Source organism: Conger conger, chromosome 4 (genome assembly GCF_963514075.1).
Source record: "Conger conger chromosome 4, fConCon1.1, whole genome shotgun sequence".
Classification (NCBI taxonomy): domain Eukaryota; kingdom Metazoa; phylum Chordata; class Actinopteri; order Anguilliformes; family Congridae; genus Conger; species Conger conger.
This window is the reverse complement of record NC_083763.1, coordinates 30,218,044-30,238,427: the sequence shown is the minus strand read 5'-3', so window position 1 is coordinate 30,238,427 and position 20,384 is coordinate 30,218,044. Positions and strand designations below refer to the sequence as shown.

At 41.1% G+C, this 20,384-nt stretch overlaps 1 protein-coding gene across 3 annotated transcripts in view; it reads left to right on the top strand.

Annotated features, from left to right (window-relative positions):
- prkag2a (protein kinase, AMP-activated, gamma 2 non-catalytic subunit a) overlaps positions 1-20,384 on the top strand; it is a 122,648-nt gene that overhangs the window by 25,053 nt on the left and 77,211 nt on the right. For all 3 annotated transcript variants that reach the window (XM_061238127.1, XM_061238128.1, XM_061238129.1), the window contains exon 3: positions 7,493-7,778. In XM_061238127.1, the coding sequence (XP_061094111.1) occupies positions 7,493-7,778 (286 nt within the window). The remainder of the gene's footprint in view (positions 1-7,492; positions 7,779-20,384) is intronic.

Below are 20,384 nucleotides of genomic sequence, written 5' to 3'. Positions count from 1 at the left end.
CAAGAACCAAAGTATTCTGGGTAAATTCTCAATGTGTACAATCTCTAGTCACAACAAGCAATAAAGAGAGAAACATAAAACCATAAAATGTCAACAAAACCAAATATAACTATCAATTATTGCCTCATGGCGGCAGAAAGGAAAGATATGGCTGGGGTGTAGTATTTGGATATTGAAGCTGTTTCATTAACTACCATGTAGGCTAGCTCCAAGAACTGTAGCCAGTGAAGTGAGATGATGAGTGTGATATGAGTATGGTGTCTGGTGTTTGTCTGGGTCTTGAGGGGTGTGGGTTTGGTCTAGGTCTTGAGGGATATTATCTGGGTCTTGGTTTTGAGTGGTGTAGTCTTTGTCTGGGTCTTGAGGGGTCTGGTCTTGGTCTGGGTCTTGGAGGGTGTGGTCTTGGTCTGGACTATGAGGGGTGTGATCTTGTCTCCAACTCTGGATTTAACCCATTGCAGATGCACAGACCAGAGCTTGGTATGGGAACAGGTCTGCAGTAGTGTTGGCTTTCACTCATTCAGTTCTGCAGCAGAAAGTGTGGTTTTGTGTTACAGAGGGTGTCTGTACACTGTGGAGAGAGGGTCATATAGGTTTATGCACAAGAGGGCAGAGAATGTCCACATCTTATTTAAAAAGTGGCCTGATTACAGAATAACAGAATAGACTGTCTCAGTGCCTGTCTTTTTTTTAACAACTCTTTATTGGGGTTTTTCTGAGTTAAACAAACAAACATACATACAATATTTTAAGTATTAAGAAGACATAAAACAAAGACTGGGCAGAAATAAACATTAAAATGCCAGAGTGTAGCATTCTATGTCCTGCAAACAAGTGGACTGTTTCACAGAGGAGTAACTTATTTGTAGCAAATTCAGCCCAAATACAGACAACAGAGATAAAAGAAGAGAAAAATAAAAAAATAAATAATAATAAAATAAATAAAATAAATAAAATAAATAAAATAAATAAAATAAATAAAATAAATAAATAAAAAATACAAAAAAGGAAAGAGGAAAAGAAAGTGGATGTCAAGTAAGTCGGTAGTGCTTTCATATTTAAAACAGGCTAGTTTGGGGGAAGGGTTGACTAATCTTTGCTAAAGTGATCGATAAAGGGTTGCCAGATCCGGTAAAATTTGTCTTCACATACTCTCAATGAGAATTTTATTTTTTCCAAATGCAAGTGTTGCATAACATCTCTCATAAGGTTATAGCAATTTGGAGGTTGAGCTTGCTTCCAGTTTAATAATATCAGTCTGCATGCTAGAAGGCATATAAATGTCATCATATTATATTGAGAGCTGGATAGCAGTCTTTTTAAATGCATTTGTCAGAAAAGTCTACTGTGGAAATCTATTGCAGCACATGTGAAATGGGCAAAGCAGATTTGTCTGTCAAAAACAAAACCCTGTGTCAGACAAATCTGCTTTGGACAGATTTGTCTGGGTAATAATGAAAATGAGTTCATTTACAGCTTGCATGTTCCTGTCTCAAAATGTATAATCTTGCATGGTATGGCAGAAAAATGGACATATGATAGCTGAGCCTCCGCTAAATAAAATTCCTTTTTTTTGCTTTAACCCTTTCACATGCAGGTTCTACTTTTGTTCTGTGTGCAACAGCTGTTTTATAATGCTACATCACACTAGCCTGCGTGGTTGAACTTGCCCTTGATATGGTCATTGGATTGCATTTATTAAGCGCTTTGGATAAAAGCACTATATAAATGCAGTTGCCATGCAATTGATGCCTCACATTCACCCATTCACCCATTCACCCATTCACACCCACTCACGGCGATAGGCTGCCATGCAATCAGATCGTTGTGAGCAACTGGTGATTAGGTGTCTTGCTCATATATATTTACAGTATATTATTGTTGAAGCCTAGTACTATAATGGGTAATAGCTGTAATCTTACCCATTAGTGGGGAAACTGCCAAACTGCTCCCACATCAGCAGATACTGGCCACCTTCATCTTACACCAAGTAAGCACACAGCTTACTGTGGATAATGAGAGCTGCACTTTGTTTAGCAGGTGCTGTTTATATGTTTTAACCCTTTCTAGTTTGGCTCCCTAGAACGCAATTTCCTCTTATTTAGTTCTAGTGCTATAAAAGTGTCAATATCTCAAAAACGATTTACTGCACACCAAAGATACATAAAAATAAAAAGAAATGACAAAATGCTTTATGTTTAGTTTAGCACTGAATATCTCAATTTCTAAGTCGAAGACCAACCTAGAACTACTTTGTATTTGTTCACAAACTTCGTGTCTATGGGCTGCATTTAGCAAATGTGAGGGAAACTAAATTCGGCCTAAATCCTTTGGAAATGCATTTGCACAAATAATGTTTTCGGATGTCAGTTTTTTCATTGGAGGCGAGCAAACTTCACAAGTGGTCTCAGCTGTTCATATTGCGTGCGGAAATGAAAGCACGGTTGTAAAGCATGCTTTGTGCATTTGTTATTCCATGAATTTATTTGAATAAGCCAATTGAATATTATAATTATTCATATGATATAAAAACGCAACAGGATTCAACATTAAAATGGTGATGTTTCATTCTGGTAATTGTGATTAATTAATGCTTAAGTGCAGTCTTATATAAATTCCCTAAAACATGTAAAATGTTTGCTATAAATGTGGCTGATGCCGTTCATTTGTTAATGAGTTTTGTTTTTTGCCTCGTGTTTAATTTCAGAGGTTGACGTGAACTGTAAATGAGGCCCAATGTGTGTACAAAATACGTAAAAGATATTTACAGGCTTTGAAGCATGCCCAAAGTGTCCAAAAAGCTCCCCAAAAAGAAATACTAACCCTAATGCTTTCTAACAATGCTTTCTGCATCACATTTAATATGGAACTTTATTTTAAAATGATGTTAACCAGAGCCCCATTAGCCCTATTAGCCAGTTCAATTACTGGTTTATCTAGCGCAAATGCTCACTCGATGTTTTAAGCACGTCTGAATATTAATTTTGCTAATTAATAATAATTCATTTTAACGCAGCGATATTCCTAAACTGATTGATGAATTAGACCAATATGTATAGAAAAAACGACAAATAACTACACAACTTCCCTGTGTTCTGAAGGATGTGTTAGCTCACGATGTTCCGAACAGCACCTGGAGCACAACTGCTACAGTTTTGCACTCTGTTATGCAGGCAAGTCTCTATTAAATCTTTGTCTGGATAATCTTAACATTAATTAAAAACTGTTACTGTCTATATAAAATGTTGTGTGTACGTGCGTGAACAATTTTGGCTGAGCCGTATAAGCCTGCCCGGTTCGTTGTCTCTCGTTAGCAACAGCCTTCCCACCAGACTATCACTGGGGAGCTCCAGTCGCTCTATGCTGAAATGGATCACCTACGTGAGTCGTACCGTGTTTTTATGAAAACGGAAGGAATTAGACTTTACACACATAGAAAAATCAAAGCTGATCTGGAAGTAATTTCTTATTGATTTGTCATAAAAATTGCACTGTTCTGAACATCTTGAGCTATTTTTTCAAATCAATGTTAGCTATCTAAGTAATGTAATTCTAAAATAAACAGTTTCTCTGTCTCAGCACTATACAAAATATATATGTACGATTAAGTCAAAACATGAGCAGTGAGCTTTGATTTGGTTCAGTTGAGTTTGTTTACACAGTAATGCACTAGTATCACTGTTTATTACTGGGGACAATATTGGCTCAGGAGGTAAGAGCAGTTGATCCCGCCCTGGGTGTGTCGGTGTCCCTAACCCCGAAGCAAGACACCTAACCCCCACTTGCTCCTGACGAGCTGGTATGGTGAATGTCAGCCAATCGCTGTTGGTGTGTGAGTGTCAGTCAATTGAATGAAACATCACCGATTTTAATGTTGAATCCCGCTGCATTTTAATTTAATATGAATAATTGTCAATTCAATTATTCAATTGGCTTATTGAAATTATTTTTCCACTCTAAATCAAAATAAAATGAATGAATGGATTAATAACGGCACTCTACAACCGTCCGCTTTCATTTTCACACACAATACGAACAGCTGAGACCACTTGTGAAGTTAGTTTGGCTCCTACGAAAATACTGACATTCGAAAACTTTGATGAATCCCACATTATTTGTGCAAATGCATTTTAGAAATACTTTCAATTTCGTTCGGATAACGTTTGATAAATGAGGCTCATTGGCCAGTGGTTCATTCTACCACAAGACAATGATCCCAAACATACTACTAAAGCAACAAAGGAGTTTTTCAAAGCTGAAAAATTGTAAATTCTTGGGTGGCCTGATCCAAGAGGACTAGCACCAGGAACAAGCATGAGCTAAAGATGGCTACAATACCAGCCTGGCTGAGTATCACCAGAGAATATGCCCTGTAACTGGTGATGTCAAAGGATATGCAACAACATATTAAACATGGCTACTTTTATTTACATAACATTGCTTTGTCCTAAACGTTATAGTGCCCTGAAATGGGGGGACTGTATAAACACTGCTGTAATTTCTACATGGTGAAGCCAAAATGTATAAAAATGCCCTTTATTCAAATCTGACAGTGTGCACTTTAGTGTGTTTTTAGTGTGCGTGCATGCATGCGCCAATGCAGTTCTTGTAGGGAATTCTTTCAATCTGGAAATAAGGCAGTATGCCACATTACATTACATTTAGGCAATGAGCACAAGCTGTTATTCAGAGCTACGTTAAAAAGTACATGTGAAAAAGGTTGGTCAGTGAGCAGATGCCATGTTATCAGTGCCACAGCCAATAGTAATAGTCATTACAGTACATACACTTACAATGTCAATAAGTGCCATAATAGATGCCCAAGTGATTTAACGGATGCAACTCTGTAGGTAAGAAAAGCATCTGATCGAATGTGCAATATTGTATTTTTCAACCAAAATTAATGCTCACAATTCCGGCATTGTTGAACCAAGATGTTTGACCAAGAGGTTTGAATAGGTGTGATTCCAGTTCGCGGCAGTAACCACTTAAATCATGTTTTACTTGGTTGCAATTAAAGCTGTTTATTGTATTACATTTTAGTTGTTTTTATTTGTTGCAGAATTTATGTTGTCACAGGACATATATGGAGGGTTTCTGTGGGAATGTAATAACTGGGGAAATGTGTTCTGTAACGTTTTTTGGAGAATTGGCAAGGTTTTAGCATGACAGTGTGTCACAGCAGGTGGTGTCCTTGGCCTGTTTGATCTTTTGTTTGGGGAGGTTGGGTTGCTCCCACAGGTGTTGGATTGACTGCAGGTTGTTTCTCAGACTGAGGAGTCTTGGCTCTGTTCAGTATGTCAGCAAGAGACCGGGCAGAGCTCAGATACTGATAGGCATGAAAGGTCACCCCCCAAACCTAAATTAATAAATGAATTAATAGAATCCATGCTGCCCATGCCTACACACATCACTGTAGCTAAACTACATCTACTTCTCTGACCAACTGCTCTCCATGGACTAGTATGCCACACCCAACAAGCCACACAGTACTGCAGGAGTCAGTCACTATTCCAAGGAGAGGTATATCAGTAATGATGACCAATTGTCTGTTGGTGACTGACTCATCATTGGGAAAAAGCGAATGTGGTGGTAACTATCATAGGCTATCATAAACCTACTCTGTCCCTGGTGGGAAAAGGCCAGCTGTGTTATGTTGCAGTAGATTCAGAGGCTCAGATATGTGTACAGGGCTCATTCAGTGCCCATGGTGAAACAATCGGGAGCATAAAAGCATTAAAGCGAAGGCCTGGGAAAGCTTTCCCTGGCTCAGCCAACCTGCTGCATAATATTTTTTATTGTAAAAAAATAGTGTGAAAGTGAAGTGCAAGACAGGATTGTTTTTTTTCGTGATCACTGCAATTCTTCCTTTTCACCATTTTAATTCTCTACATTTTTTAAACCATTGAATTGTCTCTGACCCAATCTCCAGAATGCAGAATCCTGACTGTGTATCTCTAGAAGCCTTTTCTGCTGGCTTGATCAGCTCATTATTACAAACTTATCAGGTGAAAGAAGTCTGTCGATAAAAACAATCACTTACTGTATTCCAGAAATTTCCAGTGACTCCAGTGAATCTGGGAAAGAATGTGAAATCCCCTCCAGACTGAATTTGGACTGAAGAATTGATTTGTGGCACAGTTCTTGCTCCTTTTCACAGCCTTAATGGGCTGTTAAAATGTATAGTGTATACATTTTATTATATAGGACATGATTTTATCTCTACCATTTCATGACAAATTTCTGTAACTGAGGCCCAGCTTTGGCGTTATCATTTTTCATTTCTGTCAGAGAGAGGATGGAGGAATTAGTATCCTAATTTAATGGGAAATGCTATGGTTGAGATGTGCTAAGTGACAGGGTTGTCTGCAGGTTGTTATTAAACCCTGCACTTGTCAAGGGGAGTCGCAATTTTAAGGCTGTCCATCCACCAGGTAAGTGGTAAGTTGCTTGATTGGCTAGTTTGAGCCCCCGGTGGGCACATAGGGATGCTGACTTGCTTCTGTAGAAATTAAGTCAGGTCTGTAAATGAAAAAGGAATTAACCTTGAGCAAGGCCCTCTTATAGGGAATCAAATAAAAATTAGAAAGGGCTCTTGGCATTCTGGAACGGTTGCGTACAAATGTTCCTCATTTAAATGAACTGTAACCTTTCTTGAAGTCCCCCAATCAGCTGGTGGAGACACTTTACCCAACACCTGAGGGTCACTGGTATTAGGTTCCAGTGTGGTTCTGCTGTGAGATAAAAAGTGCTGAACCAGGTTTCTAGCATATCTCGGACGCAATAGCCAAGTGCCACAAAAGCTTGCTTCTTTATTTCTGACCCAAAATGGCTGATCAGGTACAGACACTGCTTTGGCTGTTTCTTCAGCTTAGACTCCATGTCTTTAATCATTATGTGGGATGTGAATAACAGCGTATCAGGCCATGTTATAGAAACCAGGACCCTTTGGGTGTTCAAGACCTGCTTTGACATGATGTGCTGGGTACTCTTGATAGGGGAAGCCAGCTCTGGTCCTGAAGAGTTTCTGCTCTGTGAGAACTTCACAGTGGTATTGACAACAGCCTCCAAAGAATCCATCTTACCACCAACACAGTCCAACACAGTCCAGCTTATAGTCCAGGTGCTGGAAATCTCTTCTCCCTGGTCTCCCTCCCTCTGCCATCAGACCTCGGCAGCTCATCCAGAATGTTGCTGCTCATTTCGTCGACACCCTCATCAGGCTCAGCTATATCTGCTCACCTGATTTACAGCCTTCCTAGGCTCAGCTATATCACTCCACTTCTTATCTTCCTCCAACCTTCCTACCAATATCTGCTTTTCATGTGTACCGATAGTTGTGTATGTTTGCAGATGTTGATGTGTGCTGATAGTTGTGTGTGTTTGCAAGTGCCAATGTGTACTGGTGGGTGTGTGTTTGCAGGTGTGTACTGGTGGGTGTGTTTTTGCACAGAGAGGTGACTGTACCCTGTCTGTGTTATGTTTTTTTCAGGGAGAGGCAGTGTGCCACTCTGCCAGTCCTACCAAAGGTTTCTTCATGAGGGGGCCTTTCAGCCGGCCTTCCAGTCCCATGTCGGCCCCCGCCCGATCCCGGGTCAGCCCAGGTTCCCCCAAAACCATCTTCCCATACCCATCGCACCAGGATTCCCCGCCTAAATCCCCCCGTCGAATGAGCTTCAGTGGGATCTTCCGCTCCTCCTCCAAAGACTCCTCTGCCTCCAACACCTCCACGTCAACCTCCCCTGTCAGTATCAAGTTCTTCTCCCGAACCAGAAAAGGTAAGAGAGACTGGGGATCGTCTGTTCTCGGTCTACTCGCTGGTAACTGATCCAAGGTCCGCTTTCTCAGCCTAAAATCCAATCCCCAACTATTTGGAGTAACATTTTGACTCTGATCCAGGATCAGGTGTCTGAGGCAGAAACTGTCCATCAAGGCACGGGAAGAGTATTGCCTCTCATGAATAGAAACAGATTGGGAACTAGAGTTGGCTTTGTTAGTTGGCAAGGGCTCCAGCAGGAATCAAGATTCTTGGTTGTTTCAGCTTGTATCTTACTCCCACGCAAATGCTTCTTATTCTGTCTCTTCACTTTTTGGCTGAAGGAAGTAACCTTCAGAATGGTAGTGTTCCTGTCTGACTCAGACGGTGTCCCCGTTACTCACTGAACATGAAGCTTCCTATATACCTGTTAGAGCTGGTGATATTCCTGATATTCATGAATGCTGGTATATATATATTGTCGTTGTTATTGTCACAATGTGTTCTTTGGAAAACTTGCCCTCAAGCTGTAGCTTTACTTTTACCTTAGTGTACATTTCCCATATATTTCTACATTGGCCAAACAAAAAATGTGATGGACATACATGGTCATTTATCAGGCTTTCTTTTTTGTTTGGTATTTTGAGTTTGGATACAGGCTAGCCCATGTGTTTCTGCTCTGTAGGATGTCTGGTTTGATCTTGAGCCATATTGCTCTGCGGCTGGCCTTTTTTGGCTTGCACACACTGCATCATTCTGTATTCGCAGCAGACTTCACTGATAACCCCGCCTCACCTTTTCTACTCATTGCTGAATTGATTTCTCACAAAAAAGATGTTATTTCCACCTTGGGAAGTTGTTGTCTTTCTTATTAGAACTAATTTCTAGAATCTTCTTCGATCATTTACGACTCAGCCACCTCAGAGGTTCTGTAGCCTGCCTGTACATATGCTGTATGGCACTAGGGCATTGCTGAGCCCAGAGCACATTTGCATCCTTTCAACACCCTCGTTTTCTCGACCATTGTCTGACTTTTAACTTCACCTTGAATCCTTTGGTAACACTCTTTACAGGCATTAGTTTTTAAGATATTATTTAATCAATTGTTATTTTTATTCAGTGGTATTTTTAGGCTCATTCCATCTCACATTCTTTCTTCGGCCCTGTTCACAGTTGCAGGAGGTGAAACAGTCAACAGTTTACACAGTAGGGGAAGCATAGGTGCCTAGTCACTTTGCTTCAGCTGGGTTGTTTCACTCTGACGGTCTAACTGTGTTGTGAAAGATATTCAAAGCCAAAGTGCAGTCTGGGGACTTGAAGGTCAGTATCAGCAAGGTCTGTGAATACTGCAGTGTATTCGAAAACAGTTTTACTGTCGCATTAGATTGAGGTACTGGCTGCTGTAGTCACTGTTGCCAACATAAGTCTCACCGGCTCAATGTATGTGGAAGAAATATGCCTTTTCTTGACATGGCACATGGTAATCTGGATGGCTGCACTCAAATAAGACACATCCAAACATAGAGGAATGTTTTGCTAATAGTAGTCATTGCAACAGGTAAAAATAGTCAATGAAGCAAATGAGATGGCTATTTTTGGGTTTTTTGAATGTAGAAACATGTTACCCATCTGTCTGAGTTGACTTGGCTGGCTAGCTAGTTTGCACAATATCGCCAGTTGATGGTTATAGAAGATTTGTTTGATTTTTTTGGAGGTATGCAGTATATATGTTCCATTCTTTCAATGAAAGCTATTCAACCAATTTGCTTGAAAATGCTCTTTTCTGAAGATGTTAGCCTTTGTTGTATTTTGAGGAACACCAAATTTATCTACCTACCTTCGCTCAATCCGTTCAATTTAAGGTTCTGTTCCACTGAAAAAATCAATTTTCTATTTTTTCTTTTTGCTGCAAATCATCCCTCAAAGATTTGACTTTCAGTATAATACCACCTTTTGAATGATTACCCCATGTGTATGGTAAAATTAGTATAATTATTTGTATCTTTGGAGTTGATTTTCTGAAAACCTGATTTTGGATGATATTAAAGGACCATTTATCTCAGTGCATAGTCATCCTACCATTATGAAACATTTACCATCATGAAACCTTTGTTTTGAGCCAATTATTTTCTTGAGATAAGCTTTAGGAGTGGGCACATCATTCTCATCTCATTGGCACATCATCACGAAGCTCAATCTTGGAAATTAGAATCTGAAAGAATTAGAACAGTATTTTACTTCAGATTATATAAAAATATTAAAATTTGTAATTTCCGAATTTTTTTATAAAGTATCCAAATGAGCTAATTTACATATTTACATAATCTACCTTTTCAAGTTTATTCCTCATGGTAATTGACGTACCTGTGAAGACCAAAGATGTGTTTTTCGTGGAACATGAAATGTCAACTATTTCTCAGATACATCTTCCTGTTTTTAATCACTGTCAGATGTTGGACCACATAACCAATGTCATGCACAGTCTCAGATATGTAATTAAAGAGTCCTATCCTCTGCTCAGATCTCATAATGTGGGAGCTGGAGCAGTTAAACTGATACCAGTAGACAGTGCATCTGTCAATCTTCCTGGACAGAGGACAGTACAGTAGCTCCCCAATATTTTAGTATTTATTGGCTTTGCCAACACCTACATTATATATTCAGGACTGCTTATTTATAGTTATAGTAGGTAAGGTTTTACACATATTTTAATCTCAGCTAAATATATCACTGAAGGAATTTAGGATTACAACAGCAGCAACCCATTTGGGATTTAAAATTTAGCCTGATGTTGCAGAGCCCTGTTCCAGAGTATCCTGTCAAGATGTGTAACTTACCTGCTATGTTATTTATGTGCTTAGTAGTGGACCTCCTTGGCCAGAGGAGCTTAAAACAGCTTGTTTTTGTGTGTGTTATCCATTTACCCAGCCAGATATTTACTGAAGAAATTGAGGATAATGACCTGGTTTAGGGCAATTATGATGACTGTGTCCCACCAGAAGATTAGGAATTCTGTAGTTCTTTGTTTACAAGACCAGTCCCAAAACAACTACACCGTAGTGCCACATATAGCGTAGAATATTAGAGTTGCTGTTAGTTGGGTTGGCCAGACTAGTTCTTCTATATCTATGCCTTTAGACTCCCGCAACAGCAGCAGCAGCAGCAGCAGCAGCAGGAGCAACATCTGTTTAATGTGTCGCTCTTCAGACCCCGCTGTTTTTTGTGTGCCTCGTATATGTGCCGCATCTTCTCCTGCATAACTCTGAAGAGGAAGCCTGTTTCAATTGCAGCTTATGGTTTCCTTTAGACTTAAAAGCACTTGCATATGAAGCTATAAACCGCACCTTTTAGGGGAAAAGGGGGAGGGAGGGGAGTAATGAAATTTGACCATGTAAATGAGAGAGCGATTATGGGGCCTTGAGGTTTTTTTCCTGGGGTTCTGTTTAAGAATTTCCAGACCTGCTAAGACATTTAAAGATAGACTTGCCTTACTCTGTGTTTACTATGTAATGCCTTTCTAAACATTGCTGTGCTGTCTTGCCCATTTCTTTTTAATGCGTATCATGTGCTGACATTGTAGGTACATTCTATCTCCCTCCGCTTCGCATGACTTTGTTTTCTTTTTCTAACAAACAAACCAAACACACTGAACAAATGTTGCGTCTTCATTCCATGGCAGCGTTAAGACCAAAGACTGTAGAAAGAATATGCGGTCCAAGTGCCTGTTACATCACCCAAATCCTTGGGCTTGTGAAAAGGGTTTTGTGGCTCTTGTCGCATCTCATGCGTTCACTGTCAGCATGGACACCTAGTGGACAGAAGAACAAACTGGATGCTCCTGTTTTCTGCTGCAGTTGTTTAGCTTTGAAATTCAGTTTGCATTCGTTGCAACTGTGTGTATTCTCTGCTGAAATAAGTTTTCATGAGTGGTTTCTGTGTTAACCTCATCGAATTTCTTTTCCGATTTAAGGAGCAAAACAAAGCGCAGTCTGGCATTTATCAAACAAGCATGCAGATGTCCTTGTATGGTTTTGCATTCATTCCAGTGACAAAAAGAATTTATGCGTGTTTATTCTTTCTAGCAGGATGAGGACTCCGTTACCTATCATCAAATACAAATATAATGAATGTCATTCATTGTAACATATCTATATATGTCTCTATATTTGCAAGCATATTGACTGTCTATCTTGGATTACCTGTAGTTAGCAGATATATGCTGATAATTGTTGTTGCATGGGTGCTGGGTTTTTTAATATGAATATTATTCTTCAAACAGTTTTATTTTACAAAACAAATGACCAAAGAACATTCAACCAGTGCGGAGAACATTTTTATATTTACATATCTATAGTTTAGCACGTGTTGTGGGGTGCATATCTAAGTAAAGTTATCATTACAATAGAGTGAGAAAACAGAAGAGGAAATTACAAAAAAAGCCCCAAAAAAAGCCCAAAACGGATTAAAAGAGAGTATTGCACAAAGGTGTGATGACACTGACATCGGGATGGTTGTGGAAATCACAGTAAGAATGGCAGCTTGCGGTCTGTAGGAAGTCCGAGTCAGTGTCAAAACAACGATCGCTTTACTGCAGCTCAGCGAACACTGAAGGGCTTGGCACGTGTTTCGTCCTGTCTGTGTGCTGGTGGTGTGGGCGTCGAACAATCTGCGTTTATGTAATGCCCCTCTCTGAACACCCCCATAATCGGGTACCCTGCTGTAGGGGGTAACAGCCAAGGAAGAAGGCTGTTTTAAGTGGAGGAGGGTGTTCAATTGTCACAATACTGTTTCCACCGATGCTTTAAGTCCGTGGTGGGTAATTTGGAGTGTGGAGGTTCTGAAAACACATTGCCTGCACTCGCTGAATATTTAACAAATAAATCCAATGGTTTCATTAGTATGCGTCGCACACCGAACGTGACATTAATTTGCCAATTTTGTCCAGTGCAGTGTGGCCTGGGAGTTGTATTTTCCCTTTCTTGTTTGTGTCTGTTTAGTGGAATTGTGGGAAGAGTTGTTCTCAGTTCAGCAGCTAAGGTGCCTGTTAGGGCTATGTGGCCATCTGTGACTCAGCAGGTAAATGAAAAGGAGATTAAATTGTGTGTGGATGCCTTTGTGTGTGTGTGTGTGTGTCTGTGTGTGTGTGTGTATGTGTGTATGTGCGTGCGTGTGCACGTGTGTGTTCTTGTACATGTGTGCCTTTCTTGTGTGTGTCGCCTGTGTGTGTACATGTGTGTGTGCTTGTGCATGTAGTGTGTGTATGTACACACTTGTACCGCTTGTGTGTGTATGTGCGCTCATGCTGCTTGTGTGTGTATGTGCATGTGTGTTTGGAATTCACTCAGGCTTAAATTGCTCTGCCCAAGAGAGGCACATGGCTTCTCTGTTAGAGATTACATTGTGCTGCACAACCCATCCAGATATAAGCACAACCCAACATTTCAGTCCTCCACTCTGACTCATAGCTTTGTTTCAAAGCGTGGGAGGATGTCCTTGACTTATTGTGATAATGTGCCATGCATATATCTATATCTTTTCACAAATACAGTATTATTTAGTATACATAATGTTACTAATATACATAATATTAGTCATAATAGAGTATAACTAATACAGTTAGATTGTAGATTATTGTACTATGGATTTCATTGTGAATTAATTGCAGTCTCAGCTGAATGAATCATTACAGAAGGATGAACATATTTAAGTAATACATTATTTGGAGAAATTTTCAGATTCTTTTCTTTTGATTCCATAGGTCCTACATAAAATTGTGCTCTTTTACAGGAACTGTGGTTTACATTGATTTCTGTCATTTTCACTCAATGTAAGATGCACTAACTGCTATGATTCAGCTGTTTAAAGTGCATTTAAACGCACATATTCCTGTGCAATGCAGACTGCCTCACCCATGGTGAGCAACATTATATTATATAAAATTACATTATATTATAGTATTACGTGATTTACTCAAATTGGATATTCTGTAGATTATATTGATTTTCTGGTGCACTACTTCACACCGTTGCCTAGTAACCATAAGTAGCTAGCAATGTTGCTCAGTAACTTTAACCACAACTTTTTTTTGCTCTTGCCTAGTACCCTGCACTGTTGCCTAGTAACCATAATCCTTACTCCACATTACCTAGTAACCTTAGCCACAGCTGCACACTGTTGCTCAACAGAAATGCATCTGTACTGTCAGTGTTACAGTATATTAATATGTTAATTTAGTAGACACTCTTATCCAGAGTGACTGACAGTGTAAAGGCCAGTTTATAGTTCAGTGACAGAGCCTCCCTACGACCAACAACACGCAATGGATGTCGTTGGTCGCAGCGACATTTGGTCTATACTCTATTTTGCTAAGGACAATGACCACAGTCTACGTCGGGTGATAATGCAATGTTCATGAAAATTCTGCGATTTCAGTCGAGCGACGTTCTTTCTCTGGACTTTAAACTGGACATAAGTGCATTCATCTGAGTTATCTGGGTAACAACTATCCCAAACCAGTGATTACATGCAGCACCATTAAAGCACTAGTAGTTTGTTATGTTTGCTATTCCAGCTTAGAAACATAATGGAAATTGTGCATTTATACAGATAATATCAATAGGAAACCATAAATGTGGCTATAAAAACCCAAAAGTTAATTGTATAAGAAAATTACGATAAGGCTGGGATTATTAAGGGAGCCAAGGAAAGTAAGTAGCCAGGAAAGCCAGCTCATCTGGTCTTCAACCTTCCCAAATACTCACACGTCACCCCCCTGCTTACTTCCCTCCACTGGCTGCCTGTCATGGCTCGCATCAAATTCAAAACATTGGTGCTAGCCTTCCAAGCAGTTAAGGGGTCTTCCCCAGTTTACCTACAAAAAATCATCAGACCCTATACCCCTGCCAGACCTCTTCGTTCAGCCTCCACAGGCCGCTTGGCACCTCCCCCTCTCCGAACCTTCACCTCACGCTCACGACTACTGTCTGTTCTGGCTCCACGGTGGTGGAACGAACTCCCCGTTGAGGTCAGAACTGTAGAATCTCTCCCCACCTTCAAGCGCAAACTGAAGACGCACCTCTTCAAGCAGCACCTCTCCCCATCCCTCCCTACCTCCCTGTGAACCTTAATTGTTGTCTTTGTGATTTACTTTGTGTTTTGGTATTTTTAGTTGGCTAGGTAAGCAGTATTTGGAGAGTTAAGTTTGGTCACTTTTGCTTTGTTGTTTGTTTATTTGTTGATAAAAAAAATAAAAATAATAATAATAATAATTACTATGAAAAAAATGAAAATCCGATGATCAAATAGGCCCTGGTCCTTATCTTTGTTGTACGGGTAGCAATTGAAATTGTACTTCCCTCTAGGCTCTTTCAGCGCACTTAGCCCTGGTTATGGGTATGCGCTTTGTTGTACGTCGCTCTGGATAAGGGCGTCTGCCAAATGCCAATAATGTAATGTAATGTAAAAGTAAATTAGAAAGTAATTAAAAGCTAAAATAAAATCTGAATAAAAATGCTCAGTTTGAGTACTTATTGGTCAAGGCACGTGAGGTGGATCTGGCACTGTGTTCTCCATCTAAAACGAAGAGCCAGCCACCCTGTGTACTAGGCATGGCGGCAGTGCCCCTCTCCTCTCAGACAGAGTACAGCATATGAGAGTGCAGAGAGCTGCGATTAAAAGGGCTGATTGGGGCCGGTGGGGCTAGCCTAGCCTAGCCTAGCAGGGCTGTGTTCTGAGCATGGGCAGAACAACCCAGCTACAGCGGAATGTTCTCACAATGCTACCGGCATGTTCCGTGAGAGTTACAACTTTGGCCCTACATGGCAGCAACACTGTGAGATGTTGTTTTGCGTTTGCTGGGTAGGAGAGAACAAGGCTGTTTGACTTCTCCTGAGCCTGCTGTGCGATTAGCAGACACAGTGGGTATGCGTTTGGGTGGCAGGCACAGTGTCAGTCGTGAAGGGATAGGTTTTTCGAGCGCACATACCGAGCGGCAGCGGTATTTTGACGGATTGCGTAACCCTGGTGGCCTTCGGCCTATTGACCGCGGCGGAGGGGTGGGGCCTGGCGGCCAGACAGATCCCGAGGAAATCCGGGACTCGGGAGGTCCAGTTAGGTGCCTGGATCGGGAGGAATTTTGTTTTTGTGGCCTTGTTTCAGCAGCAATAACAACTGGCTGGAATGACAACAGGTTCAACCCCTCGCCCCCCCCCCCCACACACGCCACTTGCCTGTCTCCCCCTCCCATCAGAATGTAGTTATTCCAGCGATGCTGTAAGGACCATATGCCTTTCATCAGGTTCATCAGGTGCCTCCAGGTTATGTATTGCTGTATGTTTTTTGTATATCTTTATTCATTTTACCTTTATGTAACCAGGAGCACCCCATTGAGACCTGACCTAAAACACAGTTACTCAACAAGACAGACGATTTAGTTATGAATATAAAAAGTAAATGGAGAATAAAATAAACAAGAGGCCGTCTTTCGGATAAGATATAAAACCGAGGTCATGACTCCCTGTGCTCATAAAAGATCCACTCTTCGCCAAGATTAGGGGTTTAACCAACTGTCCTGGCTAAATTCTAAAATCTTTCAACTTGCCACCGAATCGTCCCGATTTATTGGGCTAAAACTTGTTCTCTCACCGTAGCTGATGTGTGGTGATCATTTTAGCACAAAATGGCTGCCATTGCAGCGCCCCAATGGGTGCTACACATTCGTGGTGGTTGAGGCGAGTTTTCTCCTGCATCACTGTAAATTGTTTTTAGTGTGAGAAAAGCAGCTATAAATGTAAATGAAAATATCTATCATCTTTCTCCTTATTTGAGGTTTATGGTGTCAGTGGATTCAGTGGCACTGAGTGATGTAGTGAATGTTCCGGAAGCGAAGAAAGGAATTGTGCTACACATTCGTGGTGGTTGAGGCGAGTTCCCCCCTGAATCCTGTAAATCACTTTTAGTGTGTGAAAAGCAGCTATATATGTAAATGCAAATATCTATCATATTTCTCTATTGTGTTTATGGTGTCAGTGGATGCAGTGGCACTGAGTGGTGTAGTGAATGTTCCGGAAAAGAACATTCTGGAAGGGCCAATGTACAGCAACAGACAAATTCTCAATGTATTGTACTCTATGATGGGGAATACAAAGGTTCAAAATTGAATTTAATCCAAAACAATTACTCTTTTGACCCAGGTTTGCTGTACACTGCTGTGCCTGTCTGAGACTGGCAATCCTTACACTCTCCAACTGTGTCTCCCAACAGGTATTGAACATCAGTTTTCTCTCTAGACATGTGTGAGGTGATAGTCACAAGATTTTCAGTTTTAGTCTATTCACAAGCAATTTATTTTGTGGAAGGTTGGTGTGTAGGCGTGTTTTTAAACTATTTATCATTCTCTTTTCTGTTAGCTAATTCGTTTGTATGCTCATATTATTATTTAGTTACAGATCATCGTAAATTATCTGCAGCTATTATGCAGTTTTGAGTTGTATGTATGTATGTATACATATTATATATACATATTATAGACAAAACACCATTGTGTATAATGCACATATATGGAAATACAGTATGTAGCATTTAAATAAAATAGAATAGCCTTCCATCAAGAGTCAGATACATCTAAACAGGGTTTGCGCTGACTTTTGCTCTAATTTAGCCATTATTGACATGATCCAACCACAAGCCTGAGTGCACCACAAGGGGGCAGTGTGACTCCACTCTTTTCCGAAGCCAGCCCTTTGGTCTTTAGCTGGAGTTGTATTGCCATCCACTGGCCATAACTGGTACTGCACTGCAGTCTGAGCAAGTTGCAGACTTGTTCTCGTGGGAAAATATGTGTTTACAGTGTAAATAAATGGGTGGGCCATTTATATGTCAATCGGTGATGGAGTGTGGAGCACCATATTGTGTTTGTCAGTGTTTCTAAATTGCTTGTCATTGTTGGCAGCTATATGGTGGAGAGTCATAGTAAAAGTTTAATATGGGGGCACAAGAACAGTCTTTTGGTGCAGTGGGTAGCACTGCCGCCTCACAGCAAGGAGGTCCTGGGTTCGAATCCCTGTTTGCATGTTCTCCCCGTGTCTGCGTGGGTTTCCTCCGGGTACTCCGGTTTCCTCCCACAGTCCAAAGACATGCAGGTTAGGCTGATTGGAGAGTCTAAATTGCCCATAGGTATGAGTGTGTGAGTGAATGGTGTGTGTGCCCTGCGATGGACTGGCGACCTGTCCAGGGTGTATTCCTGCCTTTCGCCCAATGTATGCTGGGATAGGCTCCAGCCCTCTGCGACCCTGTTCAGGATAAGCGGGTTCAGATAATGGATGGATGGATGGAAGAACAGTCTTTGGCTGTACGATATATACAATAATGGGGCTTCTGGATGGCTCATGCAGTCAAGTCAACTTTATTTATAAAGCACATTTAAAACAACAGCAGGTTGACCAAAGTGCTTTACAGAATTAAAATAATATGCATAAAACAAAATAAATGACAAAATACAGTTGCCTATCACTTGATATAATACATTGGGCCAAACTTGGGTTTGAATCCCAGTGTAGCCACAATAACATCCGCATAGCCGTTGGGCCCTTGAGCAAGGCCCTTAACCCTCCATTGCTCCAGGGGAGGATTGTCTCCTGCTTAGTAAAATCAACTGGACATTGCTCTGGATAAGAGCATTTGCCAAATGCCATTAATGTAATGTAACAACCACACGCAGTGTTTCTCAACTCCAGTCCTTGGGTCCCACTTGCCAGAAGGTTTTTGTTGTAACCAGAACTCACACACCTAATTTAATAACTGAACCAATGAAACCACCAAAAAAATCCTCTTGATTATTTAAATCAGGTGTATGAGTTTCAACAAAAACCTTCTGCCAAGTGGGTCCTGAGAACTGGAATTGAGAAACACTGTTCTAGAGCGTGTGTGAGCTCTATGGTCTAGTGCAGTGTTACTCAACTCCTCGTCCTGCATTCACTCCGACTGTGCGCTACACCACCTGATTTCACAAATTATCTTCCCGGCTGGGTTCAGGTAATAAGTGAATTAGTGAAATCTGGTGGTGTAGCACACGGTTGTAGCAAATGCCTGCAGACACTGCGGCCCACAGGACGTGAAGTTGAGGAGCACTGAGTAGTGCTGGTCTACTGATTGACTGAGCCTGGGAGTCTGGCAGGGAGATACACACGAGGGTGTGCTGGCTTTTGTCGTTACTCAGCACTTAATTGATCAATTAAAGCAGTTAATTACACAGTTAACTCACCTCACCTGGTTCCTCGGCTCTGAATTGGTTGTTGGTGTTAAGGTGAAAACAAAAACCTGCACACCCTATGGCTGTCCAGGCCTGGGAGTGAGGACCACTGCTCTAGTGTCTCCTAGGGATGAACGGGCTTCATCCGGCTGGAATGAGAGTATCTCTTCACTTACCGGCAACCCCTGCCCATATTTTTCCACCCACGAGTTTATCTGTGAACCTGTGGATTAAACGAGCAGTGCGAGGGAACCGGACCCGCAGGTCACATGATACGCTTTGTTATTTTGCTGCTGCTTTTTATCCAAAGCAACTAAGAGAGGACAATCCCCCCTGGAGCAATCCAGGGTTAACACCAGTGCAGCTCTTATCTTATCATGGCTACACCGGGGCTTGAACCATCAACCTTCCAGGTCCCAGTCATGTACCTTAGCATTAGATTGGGGACTACAGGACAAGCCCAACTCCCTCCTAGACCGCCATTATGCCGCTACATACTTGTGCCACTACCCACCGTAACCTCTTCAGCTAGCGGTGGCCCGTCACCTCGGTGACAGATAAACAAACAGCCTTTGCTCCATGCGGCCCCTCAGGGCAGGCAGCTGACTGACTCACGAGAGGACCAGTCTGGCATGATGTCACCCGACAGCACCCCCGCCAAGCCGGCAATTCCCCCCGGGGCCTCCTAATATGCCACCGTATGCCAACGCTAAATGTTCTCATTACATTATATTTTATTTAGCATACATTTTTATCCAAAGCGACATCCAAAAAAGTGCATACCAAGCTCAACAGAACAAACTACAGAACAATTTGGATCAGGTACAATTCACATAGGATTAGTTGTAAAGCCATGAACATAAGTCTAGTACACAAGGTAGATAGGCCTGTAAGTAATAAGGTCTGGAACTACAGTACTGAGTACAAATTCAAAAGTGCTAGATTAAAGTATGAAATACAACAAAAGATTGAGACTGATTGTTACTGGAATGTCATAATGTTTTTGTGTTAGCTGGGTTCTTTAATTACAAAGTTACATGTCAGTTTCAACAGAGGGAATAGGCATACACTATGCCGTTGTGATATTTAAAGCAATTAAATATTGATTGAATTGGTGATTTTTTTAGCGATTGCTATGGTTTAGATAGCATTTTGGAGCTGGATTGCAGATAAGTCATTGATGATAACTTGGGGATATAATGAGGTTTTTAAATTGTTCCCTTGTGAAAATATTTAAGGGCTGTTCTGAGAGGTGATGAAAAGGCTCTAGTGGAGATCTCTGAAAACTCTCCAAAGATCACCTTCCATCTGATGTCAGTCAGGACATTACAGAGGTGCTGGGCTATGGCACTCTGTAGCCAATGGTGCCTTGTAATAAAT